This window comes from Pan paniscus, chromosome 7 (genome assembly GCF_029289425.2).
Source record: "Pan paniscus chromosome 7, NHGRI_mPanPan1-v2.0_pri, whole genome shotgun sequence".
Classification (NCBI taxonomy): Eukaryota; Metazoa; Chordata; class Mammalia; order Primates; family Hominidae; genus Pan; species Pan paniscus.
Window position 1 is genome coordinate 140,529,568 of NC_073256.2, and position 22,894 is coordinate 140,552,461.

At 37.1% G+C, this 22,894-nt stretch overlaps 1 protein-coding gene across 13 annotated transcripts in view; it reads left to right on the forward strand.

Moving 5' to 3' along the window:
- Positions 1 to 22,894, forward strand: part of TBC1D31 (TBC1 domain family member 31) — a 123,009-nt gene that overhangs the window by 58,215 nt on the left and 41,900 nt on the right. For 12 of the 13 annotated variants that reach the window (XM_034966551.3, XM_055116898.2, XM_055116896.2 and 9 more), the window contains 5 exons: positions 481 to 681; positions 4,972 to 5,148; positions 8,996 to 9,075; positions 9,153 to 9,299; positions 19,570 to 19,703. In XM_034966551.3, the coding sequence (XP_034822442.1) occupies positions 481 to 681; positions 4,972 to 5,148; positions 8,996 to 9,075; positions 9,153 to 9,299; positions 19,570 to 19,703 (739 nt within the window). Of the gene's footprint in view, positions 1 to 480; positions 682 to 4,971; positions 5,149 to 8,995; positions 9,076 to 9,152; positions 9,300 to 19,569; positions 19,704 to 22,894 lie in introns of those variants that run through there. The other variant, XM_055116899.1, reaches the window with a different exon arrangement.

The window sequence follows — 22,894 nt, forward strand, 5'->3', positions numbered from 1 at the left end:
TTGGGAGGCCGAGGCAGGCAGATCACCTGACATCAGGAGTTCGAGAGCAGCCTGGCCAACATGGTGAAACCCCATCCCTACTAAAAATACAAAAATTAGCCAGGCCTGGTGACACATGCCTGTAATCCCAGCTACTCGGCAGGGTGAGGCTGGAGAATTGCTTGAACCCAGGGGGCGGAGGTTGCAGTGAGTGGAGATCGCGCCACTGCACTCCAGCCTGGGCAACAAGAGTAAAATTCCATCTCAAAACAATAATAATAATAATAATAAAATAAAACATATAATATCTCACTGAGAATAGAATTTCCTCTAGGTGTCCCTCTCAAAATATATATATTTATACACACATACACACACACACATATATACACACACACGTACATACACAAACGTTGCATATATGTAAAGACGTGTATATAGTAGGACTTTCAGACATTGACTATCACATGTTTTTAGGAATTTATATTTTTTCTCTCTTAGGTTCTTGGAGTACTAAGTCAAGATGGTATTATGAGATTTATCAATATACAGACTTGTAAACTTCTCTTTGAGATTGGGAGCCTCGATGAAGGAATTAGCTCATCAGCAATTAGCCCACATGGACGGTATATTGCATCTATTATGGAAAATGGAAGTCTAAACATATATTCTGTTCAGGCTTTAACACAAGAAATAAATAAGGTATGTATGATGAAGTAATCAACATCAGCTTTTTATAAACACATATTATATCATCAAGAATAAAATCTTTATACTACTATTTCTAACTTACCTGGAACTTATCCATTTTTCTGGATATATTTTGTTGCTCTTACTCCCAAAGCCACATCTCTGGCCTTGATTTCTCACATATGCTCCATTCTTAAATTGCTGCCTTCCTGAGGGACATCTCCGTTTGATGTCTCTCATTTAGGTGTTACTCATTATCTTGTTCCCAAAAGAGTTCTTCTTTCTGCAATTCTCTCTCATGTTTTCTTCCCATCTCATAGGCTAGAAACCTTGAAGTTCTATGACTTCCTATGCCTTTATTTTCTAAATCCAGTCAATACTAAGTCATATAACTTGTTTGTTTTTGTTTTGTTTTTGTTTTTGTTTTTGTTTTTTGAGACGGAGTTTTGCTCTTATTGCCCAGGCTGGCGTGCAATGGTGCGATCTTGGCTCATTGCAACCTCTGCCTCCTGGGTTCAAGCGATTCTCCTGCCTCAGCCTCCTGAGTAGCTGGGATTACAGGCGCGCGCCACCATGCCCTGCTAATTTTTGTATTTTTAGTAAAGATGGGGTTTCACAATGTTGGTCAGGCTGGTCTCAAACTCCTGACCTCATGATCCACCCACCTTGGCTTCCCACAGTGTTGGGATTACAGGTGTGAGCCACCACGCCCAGCCCAACTTCTTAAATTTGAAATATCTATAAATGTGCTGTCTGTTCTCCACTTCCATAATTGCTATCCTTGTATTGGTCTTCATTAACTACTCTGGACTAATGGTAATTTAAAGAAATATCTTAAACTCAGAGCCCTCAGTACTTGCCCTGCCCATCCTTCCATCTTCTAAAATAATTCATCATCATTTCTTAACTAATGCTACTTTAGTGGCTTCCTTCCTTCGCCTGTTGAATTAAGTCCAGACTCTTCTGCCTGGCTCTCAGTGTTCTCTCTAATCTTGTCTACCTGTCTAACTTATTGCCTCGAACTTATAGCTTCCCTCATTATCCCCATAGACACCATCCTTATTTCTGCATCTATTATCCACACCATCCATTTCACTAAAATGCATGCCTCACTTCTCTTCTCTGGTTATCTAAAATTCCCCCAGCTAACCAGTCATATTGTCCGTGTGTCTTCCAGTCTGAAATTGCACCTTGGTAGCTCTAACAGAGACTTTGATGATCACCTGGTCTAACCCTTTCATTTTACACAGGAAGAAGTTCGTGCTCAAAATTAATCACACAGTGAGTAACTAGCAGTTCTGGGTGTTCCAATTCTTCCAAGATCACATGAGATTGGGTGCATTTGGAGTGGCGTTTGCCACCTTTTTTTATTCTAAAAAAAAGTTTGTGCCTCCTCCTTTTTGTTTTATCTTTTAAAAAATTATACAAGTAGTGTCTTATTGCAGAAAAAAATAAGAATATACAGAATAGCAAACAGACAAATACAAATCACTGAAAGTCTCACCATTCTCAGAAGATTCTGATTTATACGTTCCCAATTTCTTTTCTATGTGTGTAAATATATATAGTCACTCCTCATTATTTGTGCATTCTATACATGAGAATTCACCTGCTCACTAAAATTTATTTGTAACTTCAAAATTAATAGTTGCAGTGCTTTCATGGTCATTCAGGGACATGCACAGAGCAGTGAAAATTTGAGTCACCAGATACCCTTTTTCCCAGCTGAAGTCAAACGAGGCAACACTCTGTCTTCTTATTTCAGCTCTCATAGTGTAAACAAGTATCCTTTTTGTGATCTACTTAATACCATTTATTTTTTTGCATTTTGAAGCTTTTTGTTAAGATTCTACTGCTTAAAGTGGTCCCCAAGCGTAGCGCTGAAGCGCTATTTATTGTTTCTAAACACAGGAAGGCTGTGGCTTACCTTACAGAGAAAATACATGTGTTAAATAAACTCATTCAGGAATGAGTTATAGTGCTAAGCTGTGAGTTCAATGATAAGGAATCAGCAATGTGTATTAAATAAGATGTCTTTAAACAGAAACACACATATATGTATTGATTGATTAATGAGGCTCTCAGGAACCTGACTCTGTGTTTCCCCTAGGAGCAGTGTTTCAGTATTCACTAATCGAGTGTTCATGGTGACTTTATAGAACCACTGCAAATAGTGAGAATTAACTATACATATATGTTTCTGTGTGTACGCACATGTGTGTGTATGCATACTTGTCTCTAAACATATGGGATTATACTCTGCTGCTGTTTTGCTCTTTATATCATTATGTATACTATATAAATATATTTTTACATTATAATATGTGCTATATATTAATAAAATTTTTAAAATGTATTAATATCTGCTCTTACTGAGAGAGTTTTCAGCCTGCTGAATAGTCAGTTTTACAGTACTAGCTAAACCTTCTTTTCTTTTTTTTTTTGAGATGGAGTCTCACTCTGTCTTCCAGGCTGGAGTGCAGTGGTGTGACCTTGGCTCACTGCAGCCTCCGCCTCCCGAGTTCAAACAATTCTCCTGCCTCAGCCTCCCTAGTAGCTGGGATTACAGGCGTGTGCCACCACGCCCAGCTAATTTTTGTACTTTTAGTAGAGATGGTGTTTCACCATGTTGGCCAGGCTGCTCTTGAACTCCTGACCTTGGTGATCCACCCGCCTTGGCCTCCCAAAGTGCTGGGATTACAGGCATGAGCCACCGCGTCCAGCCTTGCCAAACCTTCTTAATAGAGGCAGGCAGAGAGCTGAGAAAAACTATGGTAAGAATGAGTCATTGAGTTCCTTTCTGCTTGTTATCTGTTGAGCAAATTGATATCACATGAATAGAAAAGCTAGCTTGGAAGTAGAATGATCTTTTTTATTTTTTGACACATTCCCAGTATGATCAGTGTCTTTATGGCTGTTCCAGGCTACATTAATGTTCAATTCTATATTCTCTATAAATCATAAGTCACCTTTGTCTCATTTGTACCAGTTTTATTTTCTTGTCATTGGAGAATTTCTGGTATTGTGGTAATAGAGTAAATGAATTCTTAAGTGTTGAAGGTTTAACACTACAAAGGTATGTCACGTCAGGTTGTTTCTCAGGTTCTTTTTTGGGAGGTTATACTTCATGGTAGAGGGTAAGGCTCAAACGGGAAATTGTGACATTTTAATAAATTTTAATAAATTTTAATTTTAATAAAATTTTAGTAAATTTCAGCTCTCATGGTGTAAACAAGTATCCTTTTTGTGGTCTACTTAATGCCATTTTTTTCTGTGTTTTGAAGCTTTTTGTTAAGATTTTACTTGTTAAAGTGTTCCCCAAGCGTAGCATTGAAGCGCTATTTATTGTTTGTAAACACAGGCTGTGGCTTACCTTACAGAGAATATATGTGTTTTTAATAAAAATTTAGAAGAATGGATTGAAGTCAAAAAATAGTTTAAGGATATTAAATATGGGTAATATTCATAAGTCAGACCACTATTAATCCCATCCCATAGATGAATTGAAGAATTGAATCATAAACTGTAAATGGTCATTGTGTTTTAATTGTATTTAGAACTTAGAAAGCCTGAGTTACCTTATTTGCTCACTTCCTTTGAAGAAGGAAGATCTTTTGATTTCAAAGAGAATATTGTTTATGGAGAAAATGTTCTAGTGAGTAATGTTACTTTAAGTAAATTGAAGTTGTTCAGGTTTTTTTCCGTGTTTGATGGGCCCCATAAAAATGAAAGTATAGGTTCTAAGTCACATTGTCTGAACTGCTTAAGCTGTTGATACAATAAGGAACTAATAATGATCACTAAGCAGATTAAAACATTTAACCAAGGGATAGAGGGGCAGAGGTTCCATGCTTCTAGAAGAAAGTCATTTGGCAGTTTCCTCTTAGAAATTTCACTTGACCCCAAAGAATATTAGGGTACTTCTGTCAGAATTCTAGAGAGCCATACCTCTAACTGTACCTTTTTTGCTGTAGATAATAATCACCATACTAACTTTACCATGTATGTGTAAACATGATTTGGTATTAAATGATTTAAGGCCAGCTTTCAAGGAATAATTATATTTATTGCTATTGTTAATCATGTATCTTTATTATGTTCTTCAAAAGGATTCAGCAGAAATTTGCTTTGATTTATTAGTCAAAGCAAATGTTCCTAGACATTTTACTTAAGTTTTTTGCCTGAAGAATAATTCTACATATTAAGGCATGTTATTAAAGCAAATTTTGAAAATCATACATTAACAGGCCTATCTTCCAAGGATATCCATTAGAATATATATATATTTATTTTTCCATTTAGCCACCTCCGCCTTTAGTGAAAGTTATTGAAGATTTGCCCAAGAATAAGCTGAGTTCCAGTGATCTTAAGATGAAAGTAACATCAGGGAGAGTACAGCAGCCAGCAAAATCTAGGGAAAGCAAAATGCAAACTAGAATATTAAAACAAGACCTGACTGGTGATTTTGAAAGTAAAAAGGTAAGAATATTTGGTAATTAAACTTTGTCATGATTCTGCTGTAGACAAGTCTTGTGATTTCTAAGCCATCACCACTCTTCCCTCTCTTGGGAATTAAAGAAAGAGAATAAAATGAAGAGAATAAAGTTGTAACCTAAATTATGCACAGGCTGGTCTCAATCCTGGCCTCAAGTGATCCTCCCACCTTGGCCTCTCAAAGTGCTGTGATTACAGGCATGAGCTGCCACACCCAGCCATATTACTTTGAGAAAGAAAGAAAATATAGCTATTAATAGAGAAGTGACATTATTTTCAAGGGATTTGAAAACTTTTTAATGACAAATATAATCACACACATATACAAAGTACACATTAATATAGAGCTCAGTGAACTTTCACAAAATGTACACACCATGTTACCAGCACCCAGATCAAAAACTGGAACATTACCATCAGCTTATTGTTCCACGCTCTCTCTCCCTCACCCCCACCCACCCCAGAATAACTACTCGACTGATACACTGTAGATTAACTTAGTAAATACTGTCAGTTTTCCTAAGTGGTTGATTGAAAAGTAGTTGATTTACATCCCTACCAGCAGTATTTGAGAGTTCTAGTTGCTCCATATTCTCACTAATAATACCTGATATTTTTCACATTGATTTTAATACAGTGTCCTTCCTTATCCATGGTTTTACTTTCCATGGTTTTGTTTACATGTAATCAGCTGTGGTCCAAATATATTCAAAGGAAGATTTCAGAAAAAACAATTCATAAGTTTTAAATTGCACACCGTTCTGAGTAGCATGACGAAATCTCCTGCCATCTTGCTCTGTTCCACCTGGCACATGACCATCATTCTGTCTAGCATAGTCACTCGGTAGCGTCTTGGTTATCAGATCTACTGTCACAGTATCACAGTGCTTGTGTTCCAGTAACCTTTATTTTACTTAAAAAACTTCTGTAGAGCACAAAAGTACTGATACTGACGTATTGTCAGAATTGTGCTATTTTATTATTAGTTATGATAATCTATTGTTGTGCCTAATTTATAAATTAAACTTTATTATAGGTATGTATATATAGGGAAAAACATAATATATTTAGGGTTCAGTGTTATCTGAGGTTTCAGGCATCCACTAGGGATCTTGGAACATTTCCTCCTCAAATCAGTGGGGACTACTGTAACTTCTTTTTTCTTTAAGCATTTTTTAATTGTAAAATTTGCAACACAGAAGAGTGTCTAAAACAGATTACAGCTTAATGAAAAGTAATAAAAAGATTACACGTGTATCCTGTGTCAGGTAGCTGCAAGACCATCCTTAGGTTTGGTGATTTATTAGGACTCAGCATGTAGCCATATTCATAGCTATAATATATTAAAGTGAAAGGATGCAAAGCAAAATCAGCAAAGGGAAAAGACACATGGGGTGAAGTCCAGAAGAAACCAGGCACAAGCTTCCGGGAATCTTCTCCCACTGGAATCACAGGACATCCTTGATTCCTCCATCAATGAATATGTGTGGCAATATGTGTGAAATATTGTCTACCAGGGAAATTTATCAGAGACCTGGTGCCCAGGATTTTTACTAGAGGCTGGTTCTGTAGGTACCCTGTTTTAACAGGTTTCAAATTTCAGACTCCCAGAAGGAAGGCGGGCATTAAGCATAAACCACATTATACAAACAGTTAAAGCACAATGAGCCACTCTTTATTTGTTCTAGGGGTGGTGAGAACTTTCCTGAAATTCAACTTCTAGACACCAGCCAAAGGCTGACCTTGCAAGTAAGCCTTCTAAGGGTAGCAGGCTCAGACCGGCTTGTGTTCACTTTTTTCTGCACATACCCATTTCCACATGAAGAAATAGAGCATTACCGTAGCTTTGGAGCCCCGTGTGTCCTTATCCCCCATCACATTTTTCTCCCTACCCCATATATATAACCATTGTCCTCACTTTTGTGTTAATTATGCCCTTGATTTTCTTTATAGTTTTATAACTTCTTCACGTAACTCTAAACAAAATATTACTTCTTTAAAGAAAAAACTGAATAGCAGACACAAGCCTAGCCTAGTTATGTAAAGACTGGGCAATGTTGCTCCTATTTAATGAATGCTTTAATGCAAAGATAAGCTGAATGGTATCTCTGAGATGTTCTGGCTTCAGAGTTTGCAGGACCTTTTCTGGGAAAACTGGGTGGGAATGGTCATGAGTAACTTTGGGAAGTAAAAGGCTCATCATGTCAGGGTATCTGGCAGCATTGTAGTGTGGATCCAATGTGGATATCCTACAGAAATATGTCAAGGAATGGAGCTGCTTCCAAGGAAACCATAGCCAGTTCTAAAAAGTAGGTCAAAGTAGAACACTTCTATGGGGTGAAGTGCAAGTCCTCAACTAATCTTTGCATTATCACGTGGAAAGAAAAGAAGGAACTTTATCAGCTCATGGCCAAGACAAGGACAGGTCAAATTGAGGCCAAACTCCCCAGGGCATCTTTTTCTTTGTTTAAAAAGAAGCTTCAATGGCAGCAGGTATCTTGATGACGAAGTCAGTCTTCCTGGATCATGTTGCTCTCATTTGTTCTAGTTGCCCTCTATACCTTTAACATGGCACTCAAGTATCTTCATTCACCATCATCTTAGGTTTTCCCTTCACCCTTCTCTTACATTGGACTACCTGTTTCTTGTTGTAAAAAGAGGACTAAACGAAATCAGAAAGTCTGGCTTCGAGTCTTGAGCCAAGATTTAGCAGATTTGTGACCATAAGCAATTCACCAAACTTCTCTGATTTTCCCATTTTTTCAAATAAAGGAAGACATTTCATCTGTTTCATATAGTTGTTAGATCCAGTTGAGATAATATATGAAAACAGCTTTATAATCCTAAATTCTATAAAATATTTTTTATTAAGATAAAAATCGACTTAAAAGTCTTAGATATAAGGGACTATCAGCAGGAGCTGATGTTAGGATAAAATGATGAACTCCCACATGTTTTTCTGCCAGACTTGTCCTTGATGCTTTAATGCTAGGAATTGCCTAGAATTTTAAGGAAAGAGAGAGGTGGGGGAGGAGCGGTCAGAGTGGATTGCTCTTGATGCAGGAGTCCCAGATGACAGCCGATGGGCCTAATTCCGCTATTCAAGCTAAGAATGGTTTGTGCATTTTTAAGTAGTTATATATAAATATATAATTTTGATTTTTCTTCTTGGCCCGCAAAACCTAAAATATTTACTAACTGGCCTGTATTAGTCTGTTTTCACACTGCCATAAAGAATACTACCTGAGACTGAGCAATTTATAAAGAAAGGAGGATTAATTGACTCACAGTTCCACATGGCTGTGGAGGCCTCTGGAAACTTACAATCATGGCAGAAGGTGAAGGGGAAGCGGGCACCTTCTTCACAAGGCAGCAGAAGGAGAGAGAGGAATATGTGGAGGAGAGACTGTCAAACACTTAACAAAACCATCAGATCTCGTGAGAACTATCATGAGAACAGCATGGGGGAACTACCCCCGTGATCCAGTCACCTCCCACCAGGTCCCTCCTTCAACAAGTGGGGATTGTGGGGATTGTAATTCAAGATGAGATTTGGGTGGGGACACAGAGCCAAAGCATATCATGGCCCTTTAAAGAAAAAGTTTGTCAAGCTTGTTTAGGGAAGGTACTATATCATGAACTTTATTGGCTACGTATATGCATGCTCAAGAGAGGGAGAGAGGGGAGTGGGGAAAAGACCTATGATACACAAATATGTCTTACTATGTGTTGTTTTCTAAAGTTGGGAAGTCACTGTGGACTAGATTACCATTTGTCACCTTTTCAGTTTTAATGATTGTGTCATTTATTAATATTGTCTTTTTCTTTGTAGAATGAATTACCAGATGGATTAAACAAAAAGCGTTTACAAATCTTATTAAAAGGCTATGGTGAATATCCAACAAAATACAGGTACAATTTAAATTCTGTATGTTACATCAATTTTACTCAAAAAAAATTGGGGGGATTAAAATATATTTTTATTTCAGAATGTTCATTTGGCGCTCTCTGCTACAACTGCCTGAAAATCATACTGCGTTTAGTACCCTCATAGATAAGGGGACTCATGTGGCGTTTCTCAACCTTCAGAAGAAATACCCCATCAAAAGTAGGAAGCTACTCAGAGTATTACAGAGGTATGTTCTATATATTGCAGCAATGTGTATGAGACCTGTAACTAATAATTGCAATGTTATAAAATCTCCTGTTTATAAAATATTGTTTTGTCAGTTTGATTATCCTTATGTGATATGTTGGTTTAATTTTAAAAATGTACATGCACATATATTACATGTGAATATTAGTTTGTGTTGTGTTCAGAAAATAGGACTCTTTCAGTTAATCTAAAAGAACATCCCAGCACTTTGGGAGGCCAAGGCGGGCAGATCAGCTGAGGTCAGGAATTGGCGACCAGCCTGGCCATCATGGCGAAACCTATCTCTACTAAAAATACAAAAATTAGCTGGGTGTGGTGGCGGGCATCTGTAATCCCAGCTACTCGGGAGGCTGAGGCAGGGAGAATCGGTTGAACCCTGGAGGCAGACGTTGCAGTGAGCTGAGATCACGCCATTTTACTCCAGCCTGGGCGACAGGGCAAGACTCCATCTCAAAAAAAAGAACAGAGGCATAGTGGAAAGAGCTTTGAATTTGAAGGCAAAAGACCTAGTTTTGAATTCTTATTCTACCACTTAATGATTGTGATGTAAGACGTGTTATTTTACTTCTTAGCCTTAATTTTTTTTATCTAAAAGTGGGGGTAATAACACCAACATCATAAGACTATTGGGAAAGTTAGATGAGAATCTCTTTTAGAATGCATATGCTAGAGTCCATTCCTAGGAAGCATCCAGTAAATGTTAATAATAACAATAGCTCATCCTTTAACATGCTTTTCATGTGTTAGGCACATTTGACTTATAGGTAAAGAAACTAAGGCATAGAGAGACTAGGAAATATGATCAAGTCACAGCAGTGATAGAGCTAAGATTAAGCCCAGGTTCCAGAGCCGAAGACTTTTTTTAAAAATAATTTTTATTTTGAAAAATTTCAAGCATAAATAAAAAATAATGTAACAAATATCCCCATGCCCATCACCCAGCTTCAACAATTGCCAACTCATAGCCAATCACGTTGGGTGAATATTCCCACTCACTCTACACCCCACATCCCAACATACACACACTCCCCTTGCTAAATATATACATATGTATCCCTAAAGGATAAGGACTCTTTTTCTTTAACATAAGTACACTATCATACTGACACACAAAAAAGAATTAATAATTCTTCAGTATGTTCAAATATTCAATCAGCATTCCTCTGATTGTCTTAAAAATTTTCTTATGTTAACTTGCTCAAATCAGGGTTCAAACAACGTGTACACATTACATTTGGTTGATACCCCACTGAGATTAATCTATAGACTCTGATACCTCTTTTTTTCTTACAATTTATTTGTTGGAGAAACCAGGTCATTTAACCCATACAGCCCTCTATGTTCTGGATTTTGCTGATTTTATTTCATAGTATTGTTTAACATGTTTCTCTTTCTCCTGAATTTACGATAAACTGGCAGTTAGAGCTAGGGGCTTGATCTGAGTCAAGGTTTTTATTTCCCCCCTTTGGTATTTGTTTCTTTGGCTTGCAAGAAAACTTCCTAGGTGGTTTTATGTACTTCTGTTAGGCAGATTATAATTAATACCTGGCTGTCTCTCTTTTCGTGATGTTGTTGTCCATTGATGATTATTGCCTAGATCCATTATTTCACCAGAGATTAGCAAAACAGTGATAATATAATTCTGTTCCTTGTCATTTTATAAACCGGGAAATTTCTCCAACGAAAAAGTTCTTAGGATCAACTACTTGGTTACCGGAAGATACAACCCATGTAGGAAAAGGCAAGTTAAATGCTTGGTATCTTTTTTTTTAAACAGTTTTCAGAATAGTAAACTTATTACCTTGGAGCTCCCCAGAGCAATCAGTGTATTGATTATGAACTCAGATTGAACATATAGACCTTTTCAGTACATAGAACCAGGAGTTCATACTAATATTTTCAATTCAGATTTAAGATTACAAATTTGCATAGCTGCTTTGATTTTATATTTGTATTTTTTTCTTATGCTAAAAATCTTGATTTCTAACAGCATTGACATAATTCCTTATTTTCTTTAACACACATACACACACACACACTCACACAATGGTTTTTAAGCTCCATATATTTATGCTGTATAATAAAAACTATATAACTATAAATAATAACAATGTGAATATTATGATTATTGAAAGCAGTCCAAAATATCTTTTATAGTTCTTTTTGTCCTTAGGTTATATCCCACTAGGCATATATAATCAAATTATTGTTTTCATTTTTGTTTTTGTTTTTTGAGACAGGGCCTTGCTCTGTCACCCAGGCTGGAGTACAATGGCATAATCATAGCTAACTGTAACCTCGAACTCCTGGGCTCAAACGATCCTCCCACCTTAGCCTCCCAAGTAGCTGCTACAGGTGTGCGCCGCCATGCCTGGCTAGTTTATTTATTTATTTTTAAGTAGAGATGAAGTCTTACTATGTGGCCCAGGCTCATCTGGATCTCCTGGGCTCAAGTGATCCTTCTGCCTCTACCACCAATGTATTGGTGTTAATGTATTGGTATTACAGGTGTGAGCCACCACACCCAGCCCAAATTATTGTTTTAAAATGACTTGAAATAACTCCACTTCATATGATAATGCCACTAGCTCACTACACAGGTTAATTTGTTTCATTTGTTTTCAGTTTTTTGAAAAATTTTTGTATTTAATTTAATTTGTTTTATACTTTTATAAAACATTTACATGTTTTCTAAATCAAATCTACAAAATAAGGTACATTCAGAACAGGCTGACTTCTGTTTCCTTTGTCCTGTTACTTCTCCTCCCAATAAGTCATCCTTTTAGCAAATATCTTATTTGTATTTACCAATATGTTTGTATTTACCTCCTTAGGTAAATGGTTGTATACTATTACACTTTTCTGTACTCTGCTTTTTAAATTTAACAACATATTCTGGATATCATTTTAAAGCAATGTACAGAAATATTCATCTTTTTTATACCTGCATTATGCACCATTATTTATTTGGCCTGTCCCTTAATGAACATGTAGATTATTTTCAATCTTCTGCTGTCACAAGCATGCTGCATTAGTTAGTTTGGCCCATAAGTCTTTTTCTATTAAGTGTATCTTTGGAATAGATTCATAAATGTTAGATGCTGAGTCAAAGGGTAAATATATAATATACTGCCCTTTTCAATTAGAGAAAACATCAGATAACTTTGTTAAGAGATGACTTAGAGATGGGAATTTGCTTACTTTTTCTATTTGGTCTTCACACTTACTATGCTTCCTGTCTGTGTGTAAGATAACATCACAGTTCAGACGTTTGTTAGAATACCAGTGTAGACCGTCAGTGCCTTGCCTTTGCTTTTTAGGTTCATATTCTAGGTTGAGAGCCGTAAATATCTTGGTTAGAGAGTGAAGTCTCTCATCAGATGCCGAAGGAATTAAAAGAGGAGAGTACATTACTTCAAAAATGATGATTTTGTGCATTCTTCTGAAATAATAAATTTCCTGAGTTCAGAGGACAAGGTAGAAAACATTTTCTCCTTCTGTTGACCCCCTCACTGTAGGGAATGAAGAACTGATTTTATCAATAAGTAAAAGTTACTCAAGTAACTGTTTAAGGTATCTAAAATTTCTTATAATTTTTGCGTATCCTAGGATTTTAGACTTTCTAAATTATGAATGCTTTTCTTGGGTACTTGTTGATGCTTCTTCCTTATCCCCAGTAGTACAACTTAAAAACAGAATATTTTAGGATTTTTTCACTCTTTCATTGAGTTCTGTTCACATTCACATTAAGAGCAAATGAATTTAATTATAATACTGCTCTGCTTTTTGGGAAAGAGTGAGGTAACACTTTTAATATCATAGTGTAAGCTATAAATTTGATTAAAAATTCAAATTATCAGAGAGATAATTTTGATGTTTTCTACCTAAATACAGTGTATACATGGGGACCTTCTTGAGATGTATTTTCCAAAAGATCTTCCTAAAGTGACAAGAAGTTGCTCATATCATTTGAAATTTCTCATAAAATGTAATAAGCTGTTACGCTTTATATACTTATATGCCTATTAGTACATTTACAATTAAAGTTACCATTGTAACTCTAATTCTATGTAGGTGTACTTTAAATTATAATCCTAGTTTAGTTAAAGCTTCACAGCAATTTTTTTGTTGTTTCTTAAATTTCTGTTTTTCTAAATTTTTAAATTTAAATTTTACATTTCTGTTTCTACTAAAATTCAAAATTGTAACTTAAAAGGGAGGGATTATTCTACATTAAAAGAGATAGAGATTTAAGGGCGATAACCAAATTCAATGAGTGAGCCTTTTTTTTCTGCTACAAAAATGGATCAATGAATGAGTCTTGTTTAGACAATTGGGGAAATTTGAGTCTTGCCTGATTATGAAACAATACTACAAAATAATTGTTAATTTTATTTACATTACAGTGGCATTGTGACTACATAAGAAAATCATCCCTCCCTCACTTTTTTAAAGAGTTGTAGACTTCTGTATTAAAAGAATAAAGTGGCATGATGTCTGGGATTTGCTTTATAATAGTCTAGCCAAAAATTGAGGGGATATAGTCAATGAAAGAAGTATAATAAAACATGGATTTATTGTTGTAGCCAGGCGACAGGCTCATGGGGCATGATCGTGCTTTCTAGTTTTATATATGTTTGGAATTTTTTGTGATACAGTTTTTTGTTGTTGTTTTGTTTGTTTGTTTTTGTTGTTGTTGTTGTTGTTGTTGTTGAGACAGAGTTTCCACTCTGCTGCCCAGGCTGAAGTGCAGTGGTGCCATCTTGGCTCACTGTAACCTGCCCCTCCCAGGTTCAGGTGATTCTCCTGCTTCAGCCTCCAGAGTAGCTGGGACTACAGGCACCTCCCACCACACCTGGCTAATTATTTGTGTTTTTAATAGAGACAGGGTTTCACCAAGTTTGCCAGGCTGGTCTGGAATTCCTGACCTCAGGTGATCTGCTCGCCTCGGCCTCCCAAAGTGCTGGGATTACAGGTGTGAGTCACTGCACCCGGCCTGTGATACAGTATTTTTAAAAGTAACTTTAAAGTATTCGTTTTCAATGACAAAAAGAATATTCCTTCTTTGTAAAATAATTCAAACAGTACAGAAGATTATGAAGAAAAAATCAGCACCTCTTCCAGCCCCAATTTGACTTGCTAGAGGTAATTGTTTGGTTTACTTTTGTATAGATATTTTTGTATGTATATAATGCAAAAGTATTCACATACATTTAACAAGAATGGAATCATACTATACATACTATTTTGCCGCTTATCTTCCTTTTTACTTTCAAGTCTATCATGGACCTCTTTCTCTCAGTATATGTAGGTTTACTTCTTTCTAAAAAATGCACATAGATGGATGTTTCAGGATTTAAGTCTTCATCTTGTTAATTGACATTTAGGTTATTTTATGTTTATTTGCTTTTCAGACAATATTATAATAAATACCCTCATAAATATCTTGTGTGAATATTTTTGTGTAGACTTCTAGAATTGAAACTACTAGGCCAAATCATTCATTTTTTCTTTCTCTCTCAGAAAATTCTGCCAACCCTGGGAAATGCCAGTGTTACTGTGTTTTCACCGACACTGGATGTTATCAGTCTTTATTTGTTGTCAGTCTGAGAGTCAGTAAAAAGATGGGAACTCAGCGTTGAATATGTAACTTCTGTAATTATGAAAGTACTATCCTTAGGAGAACATGTTCTTGTATTTAGGTTGATTTCTAGCCCTTCCAAAAATGAGGATTTCCTTACATTCTCTGGAATTCCATGTCCTAGGCTCAGTAATGATGCTAATCCCTCCCTCCTGGGGTTGTTCTGAGTATTATATCGAATAATAAAAAATGTCTGACATAGCTTATTAACTCCATTAACTATGTTCTCTATTGCTGCTATAACAAATTACCACACATGTAGTGGCTTAAAAACAACACAAATTTATCCTTAGAGTTTGGTAGGCAGAAGTTCACCATGGGATGGATCTCACCGGGCTAAAATCAGAGTGTCAGCAGGGCCACATTCCTTTCTAGAGGCTCTGGGGAGAATCCTTTTTTTTGCCTTATCCAGCTTCTGCAGGTTTCCCATATTTCATGACTCAGACCCACCTTTTCTGTCTTCAAAGCACCTCTCTAACCATTCCTCTGTAGTCGTATCTCCCTCTGACCACAACCAGGAAGGGGTTCTTTGATATTAAGGACCTATGTGATTAGATTGGACCTACCCAGGTAGTCCAGGATTAATGCCCTCACCCCAAGGTGCTTAACTTAATCATATCTGCAAAATCTCATGTAAAATAATATCTTCATGGATTACAGGGATTAGAGCATGGACATCTTTTGGGGAGGGGGACAGTTTGCATTATTCTGCTTGCCACATTAACTATAAAGTATACTCAGAAAAGTAATTTATATTTAAACAGTAATGAAAGGGAATTAGCCTTAAAAATATTAAAAGCTATTATAAAGCATTGAAATTTCTGCTGACATATAAATAGATATGCAGAGTCTAACAATAGACCCAGCTACATTCCAAAATTGACTTGTTTTTAAAGATGTCATTTCAAAGTAATGAAGAAAAGATAGGTTATTTAGTAAATGATATGGAATAACTAGCTAGCCATCTAGAAAAAGTTGAAAGCATACCTCATATCTTACACCATATAAATTCTGCTTGAACTAAAGATTTAATTCCTTTTTAAAAAAACAAAACCATCAAAGTATTAGAAATAAATGTGGAGTTAGCAAGTCTGAAACTACTTTATGTATAGAAGCCACTTTTTGTACACAAATAGCTAAATAGAGACGAGAGCCAGGTTTCTTACTCTCAGAGAAAGAAGATAAAAAAGCAAAAGGGCTAGAATGAATCTTGCAGTAGTTGATTGGAATCGATAGTGTTAGTTCTTAACATATATGCAGATAAATAGACACAGAAAGAAATATAGATATGCATGTATGCAGGAGTTAGTATACATGCGTATATTTCCAAGCTCTTTCTACCGAGAAGGCCTAACAATGACACCCTGGTAACAGTGAGCGCACCTAGTGGTGTGGGGAAAATACAAGATGAACGTGAAGCATCTTTTAGTGCCATAAAGTAAGGAAATGCTCTGAAAGGATGGGCATGTCACAAGGGCACATGACTCAACCTAAAAGTTTCCAGTGGCAAAGCTGGAACAATTTGAGGAACAAAATAAATAACAATCAATTATAACTTGTAGAATAAAATAAATATCCATGAGTTCATCCTGACATAAATAATTGAATAAATAAAGATATAAATGAGGGAGAAGGGACAGTTCTAATAAATATAGAAGGAATTAGAGATATAGAAAATCACCACTGGGACACCACAGTGATAATTGTTGGAGGCAAGATCCACCAATTGATGCTAAAACTACTGGACAAAAGTTCTAGGAGTGCCCGGGCACGGTGACTCATGCCTGCAATCCCAGCACTTTGGGAGGTCAAGATGGGTGGATCACCTGAGGTCAGAAGTTAGAGACCAGCCTGGCCAACATGGTGAAACTGTATCTCTATTAAAAATGCAAAAATTCACTGGGCATGGTGGCGTGCACCTGTAATCCCAGCTACTTGGGAGGCTGAGGCAGGAAAATCGCTTGAACCTGGGAGGTGGAGGCTGCAGTGAGCCCAGATCACACCACTGCACTCCGCCTGGGTGAAAGAGTGAGACTCTGTCTCCAAAAAAAAAAAAAAAAATTCTAGGATTCACAGGATATTTGCATAGTCTTAAAATATCTCCCCCAAGATGGTTATTAATGGCAAATGGAAAAATAGTAATTTTGTAGTAGATAAACTCAGCAGATACCAGCTTAACCAAGTAAGCACATTTAAAATCACTAGTACACCAGGCGTGGTGGCTCATGCCTGTAATCCCAGCACTTTGAGAGGCCAAGGTGGGCCGATCACTTGCCCAGGAGTTTGAGACCAGCCTGGGAAACATGGCAGAAACCCACCTCTACAAAAAATTTTTAAAAATTAATTGAGCATGGTGGCACACACCTATAGTCCTAGCTACTTGTGGCTGAAGTGGAAGAATTCCTTGAGTGTGGAGATTCAAGGCTGCAGTGAGCCATGATAGCACCACTACACTCCAGCCTGGGCAGCAGTGTGCAAACCTGTCTCAAAAATTAAATAAATAAAATGACTGGTAATAAGATGTCAATATGATGCACATCACTTTTGTGATATTCTTGCCAAAAATATGTAACCTCATTCTAATCATAAGTATCAGACAAACCCAAATTGAGGAACAATCTAGAAAATAACTGATATTCCTCAAAAATGGCATTGTCATGAAAAATAAGGAAAGACTAAGGAACTCTCACATTGGAAGAAACTAGAGAGACAAAACACATGTAATGTTGAATCTGGGGTTGGTGAAATGAAAGAAATAACGGAAAAATGATATCAGTGGAAAAATGGTAAAATCTGAGTAAAGTCCATAATTTAGTGAATAGCATCGTGCCAGTGTTAATTTCTTAGTACTGATCATTGTACTATGTGCAAGATGTTAACATTAGGGGAATTTAGGTCAAAGGTATACAATAACTCTACTATTTTTGCAGGGTTTTTTTTGTAAATGTAAAACTATTTCAAAACAGAAAGTTAAAAAAAGGAAATTAACAGTACAGGTATTAGAAGTACATGTGGGAGAATTATAATCCCAGAGGAAATGAAGGCCTTTCTGAGTATGACATATCCAGAAGAGGTTGATAAGAATAAAAATCTCTATATGTAAAAATAATTTCCAAAACAAAGACTCATGTAAAACTGAAAAAACATATGCAAAACATGACAAATGAAACGCTGGTTTCTTTAATGTATGAAGCGCTTATATAAATAAACATGTAAAGGACCAGCCAGTAAAAAAAAAATGGATAAACAATGTAATATACAGTTTACAGTGGTAAAATGGTTCTTTCTATTTATTTTTGTTTTTTGTTTTAGAGACAGGATCTTTCTCTGTCACCCAGGTTGGAGTGCAGTGGTGTGACTATAGTTCACTGCAGCCACAAACTCCTGGACTCAGGCAATCCTCTTGCCTCAGTCTCCTGAGTAGTAGGCGTGTGCCACCACACCTGGCTAATTTTTTTAATTTTTTGTAGAGATGAGGTCTCGCTCTGTTGCCCAGGCTGGTCTCAAACTCCTAGGCTTAAGCAGTCCTCCTGCCTCAACCCCCTAAAATGTTGGGATTACATGCATGAGTCACTGTGCCCAGCCTAGAAGTGGTTCTTAAACATGAAAAGATGCTTAATCTTTCTCATAGAGTAATGCCAATTGGAACTACGTTGAAGTACCATTTCTCACCTAGATTAAAGGTTTTTTAAAAATCGTTGATAATATGCTGGCAAGAGTATGAAAAACAGGCATCCCTTTACGCGAGTCATAGGAACGTAAATAGACACTTTTTGTGGGGGCTAATTTGGCACTGACTTTCGAAATTACAAATGCACGTATTCTTGACTCAGCAATTCCACTTTAGGAATTTCCAAGTCTGTATTCTCAGGTGAAGAATGATACACACTGTGTGGCACATACAGTGGCATTAAGCACAGCATTGCTTATAAAAGACTGAAAGCAAATGCCCTACGATAGAGATCATGTTAAAGAAATGAAGGTGGCTGGGCACAGTGGCTCACGCTCTAATCCCAGCACTTTGGGAAGCTGAGGCAGGAAGATCGCTTGAGCCCAGGAGTTTGAGACCAGCCTGGGTAATATAGTGAGACCCTGTCTCTACCCGCAAAAAAGATTAGCCAGGCATAGTGGCATACATACACCTGTAGGCCCAGCTACTCAGGAGACTGAGGCAGGAGGACCACTTGAGCCTAGGAGTTTAAGGCTGCAGTGAGCCATGATTATGCCACTGCATTCCAGTCTGGGTGACAGAGCGAGGCCCTGTTTCGGGAAAACAAAAGAAAAAAAAGAAATGAAGGTGTATCGGTACGAAGCTATCATATCCATCTGTAAAATGTAAGGAAGTTCTGCATATACTGATATAAACTATTTCCAAGATACCATTAATTGAAAAATGCAAAGTACAGAACAATTTTTATAATATACTACCATTTGTGGTTTTTTAAGAAAGGATTTATACTTTTAACAATGGTTACTTCTGGAGAGGTGAACTAGATGATAGGGGTACAAGGAAGAATTTTCACCAAATATACTTTTTGTATCAAATTTTTATCATGTGAAGATATTATTTATTCAAATAAATTTTAATGCTAAGTTATTTTATTCACAGAACCTTATCTGCATTAGCTCACTGGTCTGTCATTTTTAGTGACACACCGTATCTTCCACTCTTGGCATTTCCATTTGTAAAATTATTCCAGAACAACCAACTCATCTGTTTTGAAGTTATTGCTACTCTCATAAGTAAGTAAATACTTGTTAAAGTATAAGATCAAGAATGGATTCTTATACATTTTCCTGATGTCTTTGCACCTTTGCAACATTTAACAATTCTAGATGTCTCTACTTTTAAGTCACGAAAGTGTGAAACAATAAGGTATCAAACATAAAATAGACAATTGAAGCATTTATATGTAAACCTTTTTATTTAGAAGAAAATCTGGAGGCCGGGCACGGTGGCTCATGCCTGTAATCCCAGCACTTTGGGAGGCCGAGGCGGGCAGATCACCTGAGGTCAGGAGTTCGAGACCAGCCTGGCCAACGTGGTGAAACCCTGTCTCTACTAAAAATACAAAAATTAGCCGGGTGTGGTGGTGCATGCCTATAATCCCAGCTACTCAGGAGGCTGAGGCAGGAGAATCACTTGAACCCAGGAGGCGGAGGCTGCAGTGAGCTGAGATTGCTCTACAGCACTCCAGCCTGGGCAAGACAGAGCAAGACCCCATCTCAAAAATAAAAATAAAATAATAATAATAATTTATTGTCTGCATAATATAGTATTTCATTTTATGGATATATCATTTATATATTCCCCAAGTGCAAGAATTTTATTTTTCTAATTTTTCCACACTTTTAAAGCAGTTTTTTGTTGTTATACTACTTTTACTTCATGTTATATATATTTCCCTTATTTTTATACATTAAATTTCATAAACATTTTTTATTGGCTATTATTACATAATGTGCATGTACTAGTTTAATCTTCTTGGATATTTAGATTGTTTCTAATTTTAACCTCTTTTTTTTTTTTTTTTTTTTTTTTTTGAGACGGGAGTCTCACTGTGTCACCTAGGCTGGAGTGCAGTAGTGCTCACTGCAACCTCCACCTCCTGAGTTCATGTAATTCTCCTGCCTCAGCCTCCCGAGTAGCTGGGATTACAGGCACCCGCCACACCATGCCCGGCTAATTTTTGTATTTTTTTAGTAGAGACAGAGTTTCACCACATTGGCCAGGCTGGTCTCGAACTCCTGACCCCAAGTGATCCGCCCACCTCGGCCTCCCAAAGTGCTGGGATTACAGACGTGAGCCCCCGGCACCCGGCATTTTATCTATTAAAAGTAACAGTGTTATAACTATCTTCGCGCCCACCTCGGCCTCCCAAAGTGCTGGGATTACAGACGTGAGCCCCCGGCACCCGGCATTTTATCTATTAAAAGTAACAATGTTATAACTATCTTCGCATGCGAACATAATAGTTCCCTTTGGGTAGATTCCCAGAATTGGTGTTATCGGGTCATAAAATGTGAATAATTGATTCCCCAAAAGGGTTGTCATATGGTTTGGATGTGTGTCCTCTCCAAATGTCGTGTTGAAATGTGATCCCTGATGTTGGAGGTGGGGCCTAGTGGGAGGTATTGGACCATGAGGGTGAATCATTCATAAATGGCTTAGTGCCATTGCCTTGGTTGTAAGCGAGTTCTCGCTCAGTTAGTTCACACGAGATCTAGTTGTTTAAAAGAGTGTGGCACCACCTGCCCTGTGCTCTCGTTCCTGCCCTCTTCCAGAGGCCCTCAACTTATCTGTCGCTCCTGCTCTCTTCACTTCCTGAAGCAGGTGCTGGAGCCCTGCTTGCACAGCCTGCAGAGCCATGAGTCAATTCAACCCTTTTCTTTATAAATTACCCAGTCTCAGGTATTTCTTTATAGCAATAGAAAATCAGACTAATACAAGTATTAGTTTACCTGCCAATAGCACTACCGTGTTTTAAAAGCAAAAGAAACACAATAACAAAAAGACAAACAAGCCAATTAAAAAATGAGTAAAGGACTTGAATAGACATTTCTCCATAGGCAGTATACAAATGACCATCAAGCATATGAAAAGATGCTCAGCATCATTAGTCATTAGGGAAATGCAAACCAAAACCACAGTGAGATGCCACTTCATACCTACTAGGACAGCTATAATTTAACAATGTTATATACATGTTAATGAGGATGTGGGAAAATTGGGACCTTCATTTATTGCTGGTAGACATGTAAAATGGTGCAGTCACTATGAAAAAACAATTTGCCATTTCTTCAAAATTCCAAACATAGAATTACCGTGTAACCCAATCATTTCACTCCTGGGTATATACCCAAAAGAATTGAAAACTGAGACTTAGACAGATACCCACGTGTGAATGTTCATAGCATCATTATTCCCAATAGCCAAAAGATGGAAACAATCTATTAACAGATTAATGGGTAAGCAAAGTGTGGTAAATACACGCAATGGAATGTTATCCAGCTCTCAAAAGCAATGAGGTCCTGCTGCATGCTAGCTACCACACGGGTGAACCTTGAGAACATCATGCTTAGTGAAATACACTAGATACGAAAGGACAGTTATTGTATGATTTCACTTAGGAAATATCTAGAATAGGTAAATTCATAGACACAGAAAATAAATTAGAGGTTACAGGGGCTAGGGAAAGTGGGACAGAGAGCTAGTCCTGAATGGATACAGAGTTTCTATTTGGGGTATTGAAAGGATTTGGGGAATAGATAGTATAACCCTGAATGGGATCATTGTATAACCCTGAATGGGATTAATACCTCTGAATTGTATACTTAAAAATGGTTAAAGTGGCAAATAACATCTATTTTACTATAATTAATACAGAAAGAAATAGATTATAGTTAATTTAGGTATGCATGCAAAACTAAATTTTTTATTTCTGGTAAAATCTTGTTACATAGCTAAAATGTTTTATACTAAGGAAATTGATTTTTCTCTTCTAAACAAACATGCCTGAAATCTAAATTTGGGAGATTATTGTTTCCTCTTGGATGGTCAGCATGAGTGATGGATTTTTATCAAGGGTCTCAAATTAGTTTTACTCAATAAACATTTATTAAAGAGTAACCTTTCAGAGGGGAGCAAGTGAGGAGGCTGCGTCTGACTCCTGCTTTCACGGCCATTGCAGTACCTGGAGCTCCACTTGCACAGATGCGAGCCCAGTGGACACTGGGTGACTCTACCCTTGCTGAGGAAAAAGAACTAAACACTGGCAAGGCAATTCCAAGAAGCTGAGAGGCAGAATGTCATCACGTGCGTTCTTTGTGCAGATTTGCCAGGAGAAGCATAAGAAGCACCCAGATACTCCAGTCACCTTCTCAGAGTTTTCTAAGAAGGGCTTCAGAGAAATGGCAGGCCACGTCTGCTAAAG